Source organism: Syngnathoides biaculeatus, chromosome 7, assembly GCF_019802595.1.
Source record: "Syngnathoides biaculeatus isolate LvHL_M chromosome 7, ASM1980259v1, whole genome shotgun sequence".
NCBI lineage: Eukaryota > Metazoa > Chordata > Actinopteri > Syngnathiformes > Syngnathidae > Syngnathoides > Syngnathoides biaculeatus.
Window position 1 is genome coordinate 4,113,669 of NC_084646.1, and position 14,374 is coordinate 4,128,042.

General features: G+C 43.9%; 1 protein-coding gene across 6 annotated transcripts in view; it reads left to right on the top strand.

Moving 5' to 3' along the window:
* The window catches only part of elavl4 (ELAV like neuron-specific RNA binding protein 4), a 122,571-nt gene that overhangs the window by 85,381 nt on the left and 22,816 nt on the right, over window positions 1–14,374 (top strand). For all 6 annotated transcript variants that reach the window (XM_061824329.1, XM_061824328.1, XM_061824331.1 and 3 more), the window contains one exon: window positions 13,477–13,702. In XM_061824329.1, the coding sequence (XP_061680313.1) occupies window positions 13,477–13,702 (226 nt within the window). The remainder of the gene's footprint in view (window positions 1–13,476; window positions 13,703–14,374) is intronic.

Below are 14,374 nucleotides of genomic sequence, written 5' to 3' on the forward strand. Positions count from 1 at the left end.
AAACCTGTCTGAACAAGGGAAGATCTGTGTGGAGGAGTGGGCCAAAGTGCCCTCCTGGAGTGTGTGCAAACCTGGTGAACAACTACAGGAAGGGTTTGACCTCTGTAATTGCAAACAGGCTAGAGTACCAAATATTAACATTGGTTTTCTCAGGTGTTCAAATACTTATTTCCAGCTGTATCACACAAATAAATCGTTAAAAAATCATACATTGTGATTTCTGGATTTTTCTTTTTAGATTATCTCTCTCACAGTGGACATGCACCTACGATGACAATTTCAGACCCCTCCATGATTTCTAAGTGAGAGAACTTGCAATATAGCAGGGTGTTCAAATACTTATATATATTCATTTTCTTTACCTCTTATCCTGGTAAGAGGTCAAGAGTTATCTGGAGCCCATCCCAGCTGACTCCAGGTGAACAGCACACTCCACCGTAGACTATAATCACCAGTCAGTTTCCGGACAAGGCTTTTATTTTGACAGACAACCACTCACGCTCACATTCGCATCACCCCCGAGTTGGACCTGAACACACGCTGGGACACCCAAGTCAGGTGAATGTCCCACTACACCAGGGGTCAGGAACCTTTTCGACTGAGAGATCCATAAAGGCCGAATATTTTAAAATGTCATTTCAAAAGACCCATACAGTATTTTAAAAACTAAGTACAGGTGTATTTGCGCATTTATGTAAGACCAACACTTTTAGAGTACAATAAGTCTTTTTAAACAACAAATAAAATTATTTTAAACAACATTGTTGCAGTTGGGCCGCACGGTGGCTCAGCTGGTAAAGTGTTGACCTCACATTTCTGAGGTCCCGTCTTCAATCCCGGACCCGCCTGTGTGGAGTTTGCATGTTCTCCCTCGTGCCTGAGTGGGTTTCTCCGGGCACTCCGGTTTCCTCCCACATCCCAAAAACATGCAACATTAACCCTAAATTGCCCCGTCGGTGTGATTGTGACTGCGACACTTGTCTGTCTCTATGTGCCCCGCGATTGGCTGGCAGCCAGTACGGGGTTTACCCCGCCTCCTGCCCTTTGACCGCTGGGATATGCTCCAGGACTCCCGCGACTCTTGTGAGGATAAGCGGCTAAGAAAATGGATGGATGGAAAAATAAGAAAATCATGTTTTAATCAGTCAATCAAACAGCAAGAATAGATGTGTGAATGTGAGACAACATGAGAAGCACTAACTGTACAACATGTACAGTACATGCTCAATTACACAATTACTCCCCATCCCAAACATTGAATTGCATCCGCCCATTGAGTTTCAGACGGAGCCCTCCAGCGTCTCTTAGATCCGTTGCAAGGCGTGTGTGTTTTGGTATGGTTGCGTGTATCCATTTGTGTGCGGGGAGGAAAGTGGAATGCGTGTGTGAATGGTTGGGGGGTTGCCCGTGTGTGTGTGTGTGTGTGTGTGTGTGTGTGCACGCACACCTACAAGCTGCAACTACAGTGTTATGTGCAATGTGTATTGATGAAGCGGAATAAATCAGTGCTAGCAGGGAAGCGCCGGACTGCCTGTAGAATGTGGGGCAAGGAGGAGATAGGCTTATAGGGGAGAGGAAAGGAAAACAAAAGACGACGCGGAGGGGGTGCCGACGAGGAGAAAATAAAAGTGCGCCGTGTAAAGATTGGCCGTACGTGTGTGGAGGAGAGGAAGTGAGATAAGGGAGGGGGCAAATGGCAGCTGCAAAAAGACCATTTCTATATCCATCAGCGGACGCTCGGAAAAGGCGAGCGCACCTCCTACTTGAACAAACGGTCGTGTCGGATAACCGCGCAAGCGGGAGAGACCCCCGCGTCCCCCTGCGTAGCAACGCGAGCCGCAACACACACCAAGGCCACAGAACACATCTGTTCACACCCATGTGAATGTTCGTCAGCCATTTTTAGCAGCTCGGCTCAGGCCACAAGCTATGAATAAAACAAAGCCGAGGATGGTCACGCCAAGGCAACATTCTTTATGCATTCCCGGCAGCCTGGGATCACTCCCGATTCAATAATTCATTGTGTTGCCATTCTTGACTAGCAGGTGGTCACGTTTTGCGGAGAAAGAGGCACTTTTTTTTTTTTTTTTCATGCCTCAAACCCCAAAATAATGGACCGGGTGCAGAACAACTGCTCGGTGTTTTCATACTTCCGACACCGAGTGATGCCTTGAAATTAAAGTTTCATTCGTGGCCACGTTCGCAACTGAAAACACTCGTGAAATCATCTTTCCCAATTGAAATGAATGAAAATGCCATTAATCCGTTCCAGCCCTCACCCTACACCCAAAATATTTATTGTTTTTTCAATAAGGAAAATAGTACGCAATAATATTTTAATTTCTGAGAATGTACTAGAATTAAATGTGAAATTTAAAAAAAAAAACTGTGCCTGGGCACGGTGTCTCAGCTGGTAAAGCGTTGGCCTCACAGTTCTGAAGACCTGGGTTTGATCCTGGCCCTGCCTGTGTGGAGTTTGCATTTTATCCCCGTTCCTGCCTCCGGGCACTCCGGTTTCCTCCCACATGTCAAAAACATGCAAAATTAATTGGAGACTCTAACTTGTCCCTAGGTGTGATTGTGAGTGCGGCTGTTGTCTCGATGTGGCCTGCGATTGGCTGGCAACCAGTTCAGAGTGTACCCCGCCTCCTGCCCGTTGACAGCTGGGATAGGCTCCAGCACTCCCGCGGCACTCGTGAAGATAAGCGGCTAAGAAAATATATGAATGGATAGATAAACAATGTGTGCCTGTGAGCAGTGTTTTATTGTATGTCTACATTTATTGCTCCATCGTTTGTGTTCAAATAGAAGTTCTCTAAAGGTTTGAAATTTTTGTTAGCCTATCTGTGGCATCTTCCTTGTGTTTTGGAATTAATCTAGTGGACTTGAAGGCAAAGTTGCAGATATGTGATTGTTTTAAACAACATGCAATTTTGTCTTTGATTTTTTTGTTTCTTTTGACAGTAAACCTCAGCTGCAGTTTCATTAAACAATTTAAAATCCCTTTAAAAATAATAATAATAATCATAATTGTTTATTCTGTGCCAAACTGCTGCATGAGTTGATTTCATTTCAACATACAGCACTTGTATCTCAAGCGTTTGTTCGCAACTCAAAGCAGATAATTGGCCAAAACGCAGCTCAAATCTAAAATTATCTCAAGGGCCGACTATAATTCATATTTTCTATGAACCTAGAAGAGATGTATTAACTCAACAGTGTTTATTTATAACGGTTTTAGTTTTAAGTTGTCTAAAACTGCACGGCTTCCCCATTTTGTGCATAATGCAATTTTCACATATTTTATCTTTTTTTTTTTTTTCTAAATTTGCACTAAAATATACGCAGTCAACAATTGCAAATTCACTTAGCTCCCAAATGTGTCCAGCTAATGAAAAATTTGTAGCCTAACTATTGTTGTTTTGCTTTCGGTACAATGGAAAGCTTTTTTTGTGTCAGGTGAGGTTTAGCTAACATCCACTAGGCAGCGAAAGTAAAATACGGGACACATTCAGTGTAACCCTGAATTACGCATAAAGAAAGATGTTTGAAAACAGACCTAAAAATCAGCTGGCGTGAAATTATCATTGAATTCTTAGCAAGTTTGCGTCACCCCCAAAGAATGTTACGTTTGGCGTAATTAAATTTGGGGTGTTATTTGTTCTGCTTCCTCGGTCAGATGGCTTTTCTCTTTTAAAAATGCAAATTATACATGCAAATCAATTAAATAATGCAAACCAAGCTTTCCGACCAACTGCTGATGCTTTTTGGGAGAAAGATGACACTACGACTAATTCATATTTCTGTCAAGGGTAAGGAAAAAAAAAAAGGACCAAAAAAAGGACGAAAAAAAATAAAAGAAGCAAAACCTCCCAAGTCCAAAAGCAGGTCGATGTCGTCAGTCAAGTAAATTGTAGGTTGGACCTGCTTGGTGTGGGACTGGAGAAAGTGTGTGCAGTGGCCATTAATGCTGCTCTGACTACCACTGATACACACACACACACACACACATCAGGGATGTACCTGAAGGTGTCCCCAGAAGGTTAAGGATCAGCAGGAGAAATGTTAATGATTAATTAGATGGTAGGAGTTGGTGGTGATTAAAAACATAGAGGATTTAAGAGGGTCCCTGAGCGTAATCCTCCGGTACCATTTGCTCTTTGGCACGTACACACACAGACAAGCGCACGCCAGAGCACACACGCAATACCATCACGAGAGAGATGTTCTGCAAGTTAAAACTGTCGTAACTGTGAAAATCTTCAAATATTACCGTAATTTCCGGCCGACAAGCCGCGACTTTTTTCCCACACGCTTTCAACCCTGCAGTTTATGCGGTGATGCGGCTAATTTGTGCATTTTTTCTAACAGCCGCAAGGCGGGACTCGAGGGGAAAAGGTAAGAGTGACAGCGGTGGAATATATGTGCCGAGGAAGTGACTTTTACCGGTCCGGCCCTCACCGAGTTCATTTGTAAAGGAAATACCATTTGGTACATACATACGCCGCAGCTGTGGAAAAGCCGCAAGTCCCCACATTGAAACCCACATTCAAATATGAGATATTTACAAAGAAAGACGGTACACAGAAAGAGTTTAATGCTAGCGCAGCGCTAAAGCTAGCAATGGCGCTAGCGCCACGCTAATGCTAATACTAAGAGGGCCATTTAAAATAGAACTTACCGGTAAATATCACTGTGACACGCCAGTAATACAGCAGCAACACGCTAGCACGCTAACAGGGCTGGTAAAAGTCACTTCCTCGGCACATATATTCCACTGGTCTCATTCCTACCTTTTCCGCTCGAGTGCCCCCTTGCGCCCATGAGAAAAAATGCACAAATTAGCCGCATCACCGTATAAACCGCAGGGTTGAAAGCGCGTGAAAAACGTTGCAGCTTGTAAGCTGGAAATTACAGTAATATGCTTCCAAAAATTACCAATTATGTGTGGTTCCTGATATGCATTCAGCAAGCAAATGATTATAGGACTCTGATGAGTGTTTTTTTCTGCCTTCCTCTGGTGGGCATTATATTATATTAATAGCTTTCTGTACCTGCATCGGCTCAACGATTTAATACCATCAATCAAACGCGCCGTTCATTTAATTATGCCAACACGCAACAGGTAGCTGCAAGTCAAAGCCCGCAAATTGTCAAGTTTCCCTCAGAGACTTGCAAGAATCGTCACTTCACCCATTTTCTCATTCACGGTTTCAATTCATGTTTTAGTACTAGAAAGATTTCCCGTAAACCCCCAAGGGAAGGCGTCCGAGATCAAACCTTGTGTTAAGTTTGGTTTCATACTGCCGTGGGTGTCAGAGGTCAGCGCTCACCAATTGATGGTCGCAAATCCATCGGATCGACCGTCTGGGCTCCCGAAAACGTCAATGTGAAACTAAAAGTGCTGATCGCTGCGGGATGCTCGGTCCTGCCGCTGACGATCTCCATGGTAACGACTTGCAAACACACCACAACTTGAGATGATGGTGATTGCCTGTGTTCTGCCCCCCCCCCCTCCACACTCCCCCACCCCCACCCGACAAATGCATTTTGCACGCTGAATGTATAATTACCTTGTATTCAGCTTAACTTGGACGCCTGAGAGCATTATTCCTGATCAAAAGAGAAACAAATTATGATTTAGACAATGCAGCCGCTGCTGGTACCGTTTTTGAAAATCAATAATCAAACGAAGCAACATCACCATAGCGTGCGAGGGCCACAAAACCTATTCAGCCCTTTCAATCGAGCAGCGTGCAATTATTCGTGCGAACGTATATCTCCGGCGTGTATTTAAATAACCACTTATTGAAACAAACGTCGCCTGGTAATTATTCAGCAAAGTCGTTACCAGCGAAGTCGAAAAGCCCTCCCGGTGCAATGGCTGCAGCCTTGACTTGCGGCGCCCGCTTTTGGTAGCTTTTCCATTATCTTGGGCGAGCGCACGACTCCCGCGGTGGCGAGAGCGGAGCGCGCGTTCACAGTCACACGCGGGTATCGGCTCGCAACACTTGCGCACGGTACACTCATGCGAGCGGGCAGATGGTTGAAGCTTCGCTCTGACAGAGGCTAAAGCACAGGGCACCTCCACTCTTCAAAGTCTGCGCTTTTCTCTTCACTGGCTACTTTTTCAAATGCCATCTGTAGCGAGGCGCACCGATGTTATTTAAAACAAGGACATTGCTTCCCCCTGCCGCCCCCCAACCCTCCACCCTCTAATTAAGAACTGCAAGAAAAGAGTTTCTTTTTGCATCTGCCATGCCGTAACTTCTTTGGAACGGGGAGTCCGAGCATTTCATTTCGTTGGCACAGTATACAACCGTTTGAATGTGGTTGCTGTGTGCATGAACGACGGGTGCATCGGAGGCGCGTTCCAACATTCGATTCATTTGGAGCGTTTATGCCGTTTTGGAAGCGGCGCGTCGGCCGAATGGTTAGCCTCACGGTTCTACGCACCCAGACTCAAATCCGTCCTCATCTGTGTGGAGTCTGCATGTTTTTTCCCATGCGTGCGTGGGTTTTCTCCAGGTACTGCGGTTTCCTCCCACGTCCCAAAAACATGCCCGGTAGCTTGAAGACTCTAAATTGCCCGTTAGTGGGAATGTGAGTGTGAATGGTTGTTTGTTTCTATGTGCCCTGCAATCGGCTGGTGACCAGTTCAGGGTGTATCCCACCTCTCACCTGAAGATAGATGCGATGGGCTCCAGAACGCCCGCAATCCTAGTGAGGATAAGCGCCACAGAAAATGGATGGTTCGGTAATGATTTAGATTTTGCTGGATTCTTTGCGGCAATTCATTTAACATTGTGCTGCTCCTTCTGATCTGTGTACCTCAGCCTCATGGGGCAATAACTGACAAATTTACATTGTGACAGTCCCCAGCTCCTTTTTCAGCTGTCGTGATATTAGTTGTTATTTGAAAAGTACAAAGAATGTCTGAGTATTTCTATATCATCTGTTTTCATGTGTTGCTGTGCCCCTTCATTCCACCATAACGTATGCGATCCGTTAGCCCATTTCTTCTTTCTTTCTTGTTTGTAGGCATTAAGATAAGCAGATGTTATCAAGGCAAAGCTTTGTGGTTAATTTACAAATCCATCCATTTTCTTAGCCGCTTATCCTCACGAGGGTCGCGGGGAGTTCTGGAACCTATCCCGACTGTCAACGGGCAGGAGGCGGGGTACATCCTGAACTGATTGCCAGCCAATCGGAGGGGACATGGAGACAAACAGCAATCGCACTCACAATCACACCAAGGGACAATTCAGAATGTCCAATTAATGTTGCATGTTTTTTGGGATGTGGGAGGAAACTGGAGTGCCCGGAGGAAACTCACGCAGGCATGGGGAGAACATGCAAACTCCACAGAGACTGGTCCGGGATCGTATCCGGGACCTCAGAACTGTGAGGCCAACGCTTTCCAGCTGATCCCACCATGCCGCCCTGATTTATAAATACATGTGAAATTCTCTTTATTTGATGTTTACTTTGGCAGTTAACTTCAACTGGGAGTGACAATAAACAGCTTTAAGACTCTTTATTGTCAAGCTGATCTCTTTGTGCCAAACTGCTACTTGTTGTGAAATGAGTTATCTTAACTCCATGGTAACTCGTTTCTGAATTTTTTGCTCTCAATTCAAGATAAAAAGTCCACCCAATGAGAGGTTGTATCTGGAAAAACTCATAGCTCGGGTCAGTCGTACTTATTCCTTTGTATTATATTACTAAGAACATTTTGCTTTTACATAGTACTTTGATTTCCTTAGAAAACTAGTCGGCAAGTACTCGAAAACTCATTAAATACTGCAATATAAGCTGAGTGCGCCATCAGATCAATCAAATCCGCATAATGACAGACTATGAATTTATAATTTATAGCCATTACTAAAAACATAAATAAGTACAAATCAATGAATCATGCCCATCCATTCTATGTACGGGATGCATCAGTGTGAGGTTGTTTTTTTTTTTCAGTCGGCAGGCATGTTTCTCACCTCTCTTATGGTTTCTAAGGGAAGTCGACTGTTTGCAGAAATGACTCTGGGTTTTTAGAGGAAGAGTGGCTTTGTTTGGGTCAAAGCAAGCACGAATATCACCGTGTCCTTTTATCATCATCCTTTTAATGTCACCTCCCAACATCCTCTCCTTTTGCCATTTTCCTCCATATTCCTCGTTTCCCTCCCGCCGCCGCCGCCAACCCCTGCCTCGGCCATCTCCGCCTCGAAACGCTGGCTTCTGTCCTCCAACCTTCCTGCTTCTGTCCCCCCCCAACCACCCACCCATCCTCCCCAGATTGAGGTAGCGTGTTATTAGCAAGGCAGGCAATGCGCCTGTCAGTGTGTGTTAGAGAGAGATAAGCACAGGTAGAAGGAGTTACATAAGCCGCTGTTGATTACCGTGGAGGAGAGGTAGAGTTTAAAAAAAAAATGGAGGGCGAGACGAAGCGAGAGCACAGTGAGAAAGAGACAGATTGCAGTAGCTAAAGTAAGTACATTGTGCTCTAATGTTGGCTCTATGGCTGTCAGGTGGGTGATAAGTAGCCAAGGCTTCTGGGGGTAGTTGAAAGGACGGTCATTAGGGTGGACACCCGAGACAAGCTGCTCATTTTATTCATACATCATTTTATTCATGCGTCTGTGATAGTTTTTTAACAGGGTCTGCTGCATTAAAATTGATTTTTTTTTTTTTTAATGTACTAATAAAAAAAACAACTTGATTGAAGTAGTGGATCTGAAGCATACCCAGTTCTGGTTGTTCTTTTATATAAAAATGTGGCGTGAGACAGTAATTAAAAATGCTATTACTATGCTGTTGTGCCTTGAGATATGATATTTTTCAAGATACGGGTCGTCGTTGGCAGACGAGTGCCGTATGATGGCAATGAACTCGCCTCAACTGCCTTCGCAGCAAGCAGCATTTTGGCAAAAGTAAACAAAGAACTGTGAAGCGTGACCGATTCTCTAGAAAAGAGAATTACACGTTGTGTATTAAAACAGCCACGTGGCTTTTCTTTACTAAAGTCCGTTTAGCTTAATGGTTACAAAAAATGCAGAACCCCAGATGGGTTCAGAAAATTGCATACCGCCCTGTGTTACAACGCTTTAAGCAATTGATATTTGAAGGCAAACAATGGAGCAGTGACACATTAAGTGAAATTATAGCAATACTCACAGACATAGATTACTTATCCTTTGTATTAAAAAAAAAAAAAAGAGAAAAAGACTAACATTAATGCAGCTGAGTCTGTTGTCTTCGCGTGTCTGTCAGGCAAACTGTGCACACAAAAAAGAGCAGCGGGGTGTCCGTTGGATTATTGTGTTGCACAAAGTTTATCTCAGAATTCTATTTCATCACATTCTGATGGTATCTCTAAAGTATAATATTTTAAAATAAGTAAATATTTTTTTTTTATTATAGATCAATACTCTTTTGGAGGCTTTAGGGAGAGAGGATGGAACAGATTAATAGCATTTCTATTCATTTCAATAGAGAAAGATGATTTGACATGCTCATGTGATCGTGGTAAATTTTCTGTGTCCAGAGTACTTTCATTTTAAATGGATTAAAATTTCACTTCATATATATACATCATGGTTCAGCTGCTAAAGCGTTGGCCTCACAGCTCTGAGGACCCAGGTTCGATGCCAGCCCCGCCTGTGTGGAGTTTGCATTTTCTCCCCGTGCCTGCGTGGGTTTTCTCCGGGCATCCTGGTATCCTCCCACATCCCAAAAGCGTGCAACATTAATTGGACGCTCTACATTGCCCGTAGATGTGATTATGAGTGTGGCTGTTTGTCTCGATGTGCCCTGTGATTGGCTGGCAACCAGTTCAGGGTGTGTCACTCCTCCTGCCCGTTAACAGCTGGGATAGGGTCCAGTGACCCTCGCGAGGATAAGCGGCAATGAAAATGAATGTATGGATATATACGCCGTGCAGTAACAACAAAATATAGTTCTTCAGTTTTCTGATCATATGCTGAGAAAATGTAAAGCCGAAAAGGCAGCACAGACAGCATAGATTATTGATCATATTCATGATCAGGTATTTCCCCAATATTTTTGTGACTGAGGGAAAAAAAAAAGATGCTCGTGTTCAGGTATGGCCATCGTTGGGAGAGTTCAGTGCAATTAGAGTACATGTTTCTCCTGCAAAGTCACTTTGCCCTCCTCCCCAGTGACATTTAATGTAGTACAGCGTGAAAGTTTCACCTCCCAACCTTGAGGCGAACTCCCAGCACAAAATCCCAGCTGCCGTAACCACGCCAAAAACATCCATTTACAGGAAATTCAAATATCAATATGTGATCATTAAGTGAGTCATTTCAGTGATTCATGTCACCAACTCGTGTGAGCGCTGCCTACGTGTGATGCCTCAGCTCTTTCGGTCTTCTGACGCTGCTTCATGAATTTAAGATCAAGAGGATGTAAAGAGATTCTCGACAGTACAACTGGAATATTTGTAAATGAAAGCTCATGGATCTTTTCCCCCTCCAGCTTTCTGGGTTCAGCTCCTCTGCTCTGTTTAGTCTCTGCACCACTTGGCCCAATACAAGATTGACATTGAGTTGAATGGAAATGCTATTAATCTGTTACACCCTCTCACCCCCCAAAAAAGAAAGTTTAAGTGTTTTTAATGAGAAAAATAGCACTCATATTCATATAATGTTATACATATATACGTATACATCTGTAAAAGATAGAGAAATGACGGGGTAATTAAATTTGGGGATTTTTTTTTTTGCCAAACTTTTCCCTTAAATGCGCATTGTGCTGCTCATTCTGTTCATTGTGCGACGCTTTGGGCGCCTCATGGCTGTTAAAGGCATACATACGGATACACTATACTCTCTCTGCTGTTCAGTATAGCAGTAATTATTTGTCCTTCTTCACATGAGATAAAAAGTACTTATGCCTGTGAGTATTATGTCTACATGTCTTGCTGCACCGTTTGTGTTCAGATATCTGTTGCTTGGAATGTAACACCTCGGCATAGATTCTAATTGCTAGCTCGCATGGCTTTGTTTTGTGTGGTACTCATTTTCAACTGAGCGTGGCAATAAACAACTTGAATCCTCTTCTTGTAAGAATATTAATTAATTTTATATCCCAAATTGCCACTCATTGCGACATGAATGGAATCATTTACCACCACCACAAAGTGCTCATATCACATGTTTTCACTTGCACGTCAAAGCAAGATAACTGAGTGGCTCGCATCTCAAAAATTCAAAAGTCAAGTCACTCATACCTCAAGGCAGGGTCTATAGTTATGCTTTCAAATAGTGATTGATCTCCTGGTACGTATTGCCTCAGCGGCACGGTGGATCAGCGTTTGCCTCACAGTTCTAATGTCCTGGGTTCAATCCCGGACCCACCTGTGTGGAGGATGCATGTTCTCCCCGTGCCCACGTGGGTTTCCTCCGGGCACTCCGGTTTCCTCCCACATTCCAAAAACTTGCAACATTCATTGGACACTCTAAATTGCGCCTAGGTGTGATTGTGAGTGCGACTGCTTGTCTCTATGTGCCCTGCGATTGGCTGGCAACCAGTTCAGGGTGTACCCCGCCTCCTGCCCATTGACAGCTGGGATAGGCTCCAGCACTCCCCGCAATGTGAGGATAACCGGCTAAGAAAATGGGTGGATGGATTGCCTCTGCATTTGATTATTTTTGGTTGGCATTTTTTACTGTAGCTAAAATTTCTATTAATTCCTTAATTTTATTAATTTTGCTACATTTTGGTAATAGAGGGGACCAGAACCAAACCCTTCAGTGTGTGTGTGTGTGTGTGTGTGTGTGTGTTGATATTGGGGAGTCACTCCATTTCATTATCAGCTGAAGCGCATGATTGCGCTTTTATTTGATTTGCCAGTAGGATAAAATGATTTTATGGTCAGGGTATTGTGTGCCACCTGTTGCGATAGCATGTTGTTGACAGCCCGCAAATGTGCTTTCATTTTATTTGCCGGTGACTTATCATTTTACTTTCGTTTTAAATGTCTCATTATGAGTGTACACAGCCTTTTGAAGTAATGAAAAACAGTATTTGGCCTAAAATAAAAATGAAAAATCCTCCTAAACTTTGCCTCCAGAACTTGGGCATGAAGTTATGTGATGCTTTTAAAGAGTCCCCCATTTAGGGTCGCTTTCCTGGAAAGGAAATAACCTTGTAGTGTCAGTGTCCTGGAGAACGGCGGAGAAGAAAAGGCCAAGTGAGGTGTTCAGGGTGCTTCTGTGGATAAGTATTCCGGAGAGCGAGGAGTGTGAGAGGAAGCCAAGATGAAATAAAAAAAAAAAATTAAAAAGAGAGCGGGAGAGAGAGGGAATGGGACGGCATGTACAAAAATGTGGAATAACAATAAGGTGGGCCTTTTGTGTGTGAGAGAGAGAGACTGCACACAATGATGCTCAAATACAAAATCCCCCCCACCCCCCCCACCACCACCACCACCCTCCTCTCCATCTCACAACCTTGCGCCTTTATTCGCTCGCCGTCACACAGCCATGCCTGTGTGCGCACACGCGATTATGTAAATAGACTCCTTGGCACCATGTTGCTGTCACTGAGCCAGCACCCTCTGGGCCATCGAGACAGCCTCATTAAAACAATGCAAGCATCCATTAATGGATAGCAACGCATGTACACACTCGTATTCAAACAAACATATATGCTGTATGCACTCGCTGGACAACTCATTAGAAACACGCCCTAATGAGATCCAACGCCTTTATAAAGATTTTCATGCCGGATTTCGATCGAGACAGTCGGAGAGGTGCTAAAATTTTAGTACGTAAGCATAATGAGTTACATGTCTGTGTTCTAAACACCGCAAAGTACAAATATAATAAACACAGTTAAATGAATACCGCTGACTGTCAATTAACACCGACCGTGGCGTCTTCATCAAGTCATTTTTCCGATGACGTTGTCTTGCGTTGGATCTCATTATTACCGACTGAATTAGTCATTGTACACTTGCGCAGACAAAATAAAACAAAAGGCCACGCAGTCGCATCCATCCGGAGTTTCTGAATATTTTATATAACCGCACATCGCCAAGGAAACAAGTCAAATGTCACAACAAACAATGAGTGAAGATTGAATATGAAGACGTAATAGAACCAACATCATACCAATTTTTCTCTTGCGGATTGCACTGTATGTTTGTCATAATCATAATCCTTTTTTTGTCTGCCTCACCTCATATTTGAGAAATACGCATTCAGACAATCACTAGAAAGTTTGATGTTATTTTTCTGTTTGCCGTCTCCTCACATTATGCAAGCGTCGACATCCCGTACGTAAATCGCAAGATGCGCTCGGATTTATAAAATATTCAAAACCAAAAAGCTTTCATATCTTACCGCTACGATGTGTTATGTTCGCTTGTTAATGCACAACGCGATGCATCCGCGACGTGCGAACCTCGCGAAGTAAAAGAGGCCCCTGTTTGTTTGTGATCTGCTGGCCCCACAGGCGGCTCCCGAGGCGTGGGCTTCATCCGCTTTGATAAGAGGATAGAAGCCGAGGAGGCCATCAAAGGCCTCAACGGACAGAAGCCATCGGGCGCGGCCGAGCCCATCACGGTCAAGTTCGCCAACAACCCGAGCCAGAAGACCAGCCAGGCCCTCCTCTCGCAACTCTACCAGTCCCCCAACCGCCGATACCCGGGGCCCCTCCACCACCAGGCTCAGAGGTTCAGGTTAGTACTGGGGGTTTGACGCGAAAGCCTTGCAGGAGAATGAGCTAGGAATGATAGCGACATGCTTTACGCAGTAATATCACATCGTGGGGGGGGGGCATGACTCATTCACGACATATTGCATTTTTTTCCAGTTACAGTATCTGCAATGAATGTAACTGTGCTGATTTCACATCTATAGAATGGTTTCTCTGGTCCGAAACAGTTGGTTTGCAAACTTGGTCCATCCAGTTTTTGGTGGCTCAAGCTCAGCTCATTTACGTCATGTTACAACAAAGTTAAACGAAACGTGTAAAACTGCGAAAGATATCTGCTGATGAGGTTGAGAATCTTCACATAGGGAGTGCCCAGTGTCATCACTCGTTTTATCTGAATTATCTATCACAGAAGTATACTTTATTCTACTCTGTTTTGGTGCAGAGCTGGAAAAAGTCACGAAACCGAGGATTTATGTTCGCTAGTTAAGTCAACGATCGCATCGATGCAAATACCCACAACCCCCAGAATCATAATAAAGCGTCCATGTGTTCATCATCCTCCGTAATAAAAACAAAACAAACAAAAAAAACAGCCTGCTAAATAACAAAAAATGAACAGTGGCTGGATTTTGGAAAGGTAGACATTGCCGCATTGCTAAAAGAGCAAACCCAATGGTGGGCTCAGAAATATGCA